Genomic DNA, 4,579 nt, shown 5'->3' with positions numbered 1-4,579 from the left:
GTCTGATTTGTCACAACTCTGGAAATGATCTAGAGCAGAATTTGGATTCAGAGTTTACTACAATCCAGGTAACATTCCCTAAGCATTAGGCAATGTGAAGAATATAAGCTATGATCTCATCATGAGAACAGATATTTATCTAAGGGCTCATAGATAATTTCAAAACTGGCACGGTCATTCTCTGACTCTAGCTGGGAGAGCTGTAGGCCTACTGTTAATACAACTGGATGTACCGCAGAGCGGTACAAAATATGACCGCCGCCCAGTCCAGCACATTTTTTCCACAAAAATAAATCACGCTGAAAGGCCTATATGATTCTAACTGTCTCACTAAATTGCATTATCCACACTCAATTCTCACTGGTATCTGCTAGACAACAAGTACCAAAACATGATTAGTTCATAGATTTCACATGTAAAATTCATTTTATACAACCCCACCCCCATCTTGCCTGTTCATAATTCTGAGAAATTCTTGAATTGTGTGCATGTGTGCGTGTACATGTTTATGTTTATGTGTGTGCGTGCTTGTTTGTGTGTGTGCGGGCTTGTGTGTTTGCCTGCGTATGTGTGTTTGTGCATGTGCATGCATGCGTACATATGTCTACTGTGTGAGTATGTGTCATACGTATGATAACTGTGAATGTTTGTGTGTGCGTGTGTATCTGTTTATGCACATGTGTGCACATGGAATGGGTTAACATGACCCCTGGAGGCAAACATACGGAAAAAATTGGTCATCCTAGGCCCTACGGTTCTCAAGATATTCACAGAAAACTGTGTCTGCCCTACCCTCCTTTCGGTGGGTCCAGTACAGCGGGGGGGCTACAGATCAAAACAAAAATTGATGGTTCCATGCTATCCATGTGGGGTTACATGCCCACCAAGTTTCGTGTACCCCGGTCTTTCAGTGTCCCGGGAATCCTTGTTGGTTACAATAAAGGGGTTGGTTATTCTGCCAAAACCAGATCATTTGTTCAGAAAAAACAGTAGCCAGGATGTAGTATGTATGTTGCAATTACTAAAGTAGTCAGCACAGGGATAATCTCTTATACTCACCTTCTCTACAACATCCAAAGAAAAGCAATAGCCTATAATTAGATAATAGAATGACTTGTGAATGTTACAAGCATAACAGTCCAACAGTCCAGACTTCAAGATTCTTTAAAAATTAACATTGTTATTTTGAATCATGGCTAAAAAAGAATAGGCAAACATAATCACAAATACATTTGCAAACATTTCCTTTGCTGCCAGTAAAGTTAATTGCCCGGTTAGACCTTCTCAATTGTAATTGATAGTGAGTCTGGAAAATGTTCATTGACTTACGACTTCCAGCATGGCCTTAGCAGTGAAATTAAACTTAAACTGGTGCATTTAACTCTTACCAAATCGTTTCAGAGGTGTAGCAATCTCGTAAAAGAAAGTTTTAAATGCAGAAAGAAATATACGTCCGGCTGTATTTGCGTGTTTTAGGGACATTGAAAATGGGCTTCAATGTCCTCTCGGCCAGACGGACCTGCAGAGCAAATCCCAAATTTGTGAGTTTCGTAGCCTATGGGTATTTCCAGGCTATGGAGTTAACATAACACTACAAAACAGAGTATGTAAAAATGTGTACCTTTATTGACATCAAATATTGTCTAATACAGTATCTAATTAGTCTACTAAATCGGTAACATCACATTTAAACTGTTTGGACGTCTAGATTAAGTTTGTGTCGAAACACATTCATATAAGACAAGTCACTTAAAGCACATTTATAGAACAGCTCATGTAACTATGTTTTTCCTGATACCACTCACAGGATTCTTGCCATCCATGCTACAGGTTCCTTATAATTAAGAAATACATTGAGACGCACACTTGATTTTACAGACACGGAAAACACTGGTTGTATAGTTAAAAGCACATCAGTGTAACTTTCGTGATATCCACTGATTTTTACGAAGCCTGTGGAAGCTATAGGTCTTCTTCATGCAATGGTGTTTCAGTGTGCGTGTAGCATTTTTAGGCAGTTTCAGGTGCTTGAACTTGCTTGGAGCGATTTCTCCTACGAAGCCAGGAGTAGTCGGTAAGTCAGTGGAGGGACTCGGTAAGGCTATGCTCACTCGGTGAGCTCCGGCTCATGTTTGACAGGCTTGCCATCAGGGATTTCACCTTGTGGGCGTAATAGTTTCTTAGGTTGACAGAAGGAGCTTCTTTAATGCCCTCGTCAAAGTCGCAGCTCTTCATTGCGACCTCTAGCTGTTTCTGTCTCTTGTAGAAAAGAGAAAATTTGTTGAAAATGAGTGTGATCGGAAGCACGACGACCAGAATGCCAGCAAGGATGCACGCCGATGCGGTGAGCTTCCCGGCAATGGAGACGGGCACGACGTCACCATATCCCACGGTCGTCATGCTCACTGTCGCCCACCACCAGCACGCGGGAATGGTGTTGAGGTCATCACTGTCCTCTTTCTCAACTGTGTATACCATCACGGAGAAAAAGGACACCCCCACTGCAAGGTACAACAGTAGGAGACCCACCTCTTTGTAACTGTTCTTGAGAGTGGCACCCAGCGAGCGAAGCCCAGTGGAATGGCGCGCAAGCTTCAGAATGCGGAAAATCCTCATCAGCCTCAGCACCTGAGCCACGCGCCCCAGGTTGGTTAGAGCCGGGCTGCTCTCGGCCACCAAGTTAATGACAAGTGTGAGGTAAAAGGGCAAAATTGACACAAGGTCAATTAAATTCAAAGGGTGCTGAAAAAAGTGTAAAAGATCTGGAGCCACGGCGAACCTGGCGAGCAGCTCAAACGTAAACCACCCAATTCCAAAGAGCTCTACAATTTCAAAGCGCGGATCCTCCAACGGCTGCCCGTCACTATCCAACACAACAAACTCGGCCATACTGTTCATGCACATGGTGACAATGGACCCCAACACAACAAGAATGGAGAACACGCTGATTATTCGACTGGGAACCGAGTACCCAGGGTTGTCTAGCATCAGCCAGATTCTACGTCTAACACTTCCCAGTGGTTGCTTGTCAAACTTTGTGGCATCATTGTAGAATTCTAAAATCTCATCAAAGGAGGATGCAGTGCTTCCCTCCTCACTTTTGTCATCCCATTCGTCACGGTTGGGTTCCATTATACGGCAATGATATGCGTTGCTGCAACAGGAGTCTATGAAGAACTCGTTGATACCCCAATATTCGATTTCTTGACTAAATGAAAAAATACAGAGTTCTGCCATAACATGTAAACGCCCAGTGTTGTAGAAATTCAAAACATACGGGAAAAGCGCCGGGTTTCTGTCGAAGTAAAACTCTTTCTCGGCGTCATCATAGTCATCACACAATTCCAGAATGGCATCTTTTGACTGGCATCGGAGCAAACGTGCCAATCTGGTCTCTGGGAACCGAGACAACATATTGGACAGGAGACGTTTCTTGAACCCTCCAACGTTAATACGTATGACATTTTCCTCAATGTTTGTTCCACTCAGGTCCTCGAGACTCTGGCCAGTCATGTCTAAAGGGTGATGCAGGCGCGTGTGGCGTAGGTAACAGGTCCTACACAGAGGGCACACACAAAAGAAGTATTTTGTAAATCAAGAAAATATGTGAGTTCTGACATTGTCCCTGAGATCACACACATGTTCTCGGTTGAAGGTTAGCAAATGTTAACATTAAACATCGAAAGCAGCGTACTCGCCATACAATTGCTTACACAAGGTCAGTTTAAAACATCCACATTTACTATTTATTTACATTTAGGTCGTTTAAAGTTAACCAGAACACCATAACACATACTCCATGCATAGCCTAGCTCAGTTATATAGTAAGTTCTAGCAAAGTTGAGCAGGTCAAATATGCATCAACTGGAAAAGAGAGTTGCGCGCATACTTACAAAAAGAACTATCAATTACAAGATTTCCTTGTTTTCTACCAAATTGGACTTTAAACTCCATGGGCGCTGCAAATCCAGCATGCACGTTGTGGCTACAGAAGCGTCTCAGAATGTATCCAGTGAGAACCGAGTAAGGTGCTTCAATGTCTGGCAAGCATTGTCTCTCAAAGACGGGGTTCCCGCCCGGCATCCACCGTGTTGTTTTCGTCAGATGTTAAGAGCGGTTCATTGAGCCCATTCTCTTGTGATTGGCATGGCGATAGCTCACTGTTATTGAAAGGCATTTTACAGTGTCACGTTTCCCTCGGCTGTCCTCGGTGGAGGGACTCCCTCGCATCACCATGCGCTGTCTGTTGCTGCGCAGCAACACGTAGGCTGACCGCTTCCCCTTTGGAATGGTTTTAACACCTCCGTGGTACTGAAAGGGACAGCTCCGGAGTCACGAATACCTCTGAAGGCGTGTGTGCTCGCGCATAGATAAACACACCCGCACAGAAAGAAATTGCTATCCAACCAACACGATCTCTTGGTAGATATAAAATGTGTATTTAAAAACAAAATACGTTTTTCCTAATAGTATCAGAGATAGAGGTATAATAAATTAAAATATAATTTTTTTGGCGGAGTGATTTCTCTCTGTGATTGTATTGTACTGGGCATATCCATCTTCATTATATCCACATTAC

General features: G+C 43.2%; 1 protein-coding gene across 1 annotated transcript; it reads right to left on the bottom strand.

The window, feature by feature from the left end:
• Positions 1-1,668: 1,668 nt before the first annotated feature.
• On the bottom strand, positions 1,669-4,358 carry LOC121720761 (potassium voltage-gated channel subfamily S member 2-like). Its single transcript, XM_042107162.1, has 2 exons — positions 3,894-4,358; positions 1,669-3,556 (listed from the first exon to the last, which is right to left on the bottom strand). Exon 2 carries the CDS (start codon positions 3,511-3,513, stop codon positions 2,080-2,082), a length of 1,434 nt encoding a protein of 477 aa, XP_041963096.1. The 5' UTR covers positions 3,514-3,556; positions 3,894-4,358; the 3' UTR covers positions 1,669-2,079.
• Between the last annotated feature and the right edge of the window lie 221 nt (positions 4,359-4,579).

This window comes from Alosa sapidissima, chromosome 10, assembly GCF_018492685.1.
Source record: "Alosa sapidissima isolate fAloSap1 chromosome 10, fAloSap1.pri, whole genome shotgun sequence".
Taxonomy (NCBI): domain Eukaryota; kingdom Metazoa; phylum Chordata; class Actinopteri; order Clupeiformes; family Clupeidae; genus Alosa; species Alosa sapidissima.
Note: the sequence above shows the minus strand (reverse complement) of the source record. Positions and strands in the feature narration are given on the sequence as shown.

Excerpts from the sequence above, each read along its gene's own strand:
- LOC121720761 (XM_042107162.1), bottom strand. The coding sequence starts at position 3,513 with ATGACTGGCCAGAGTCTCGAGGACCTGAGTGGAACAAACATTGAGGAA.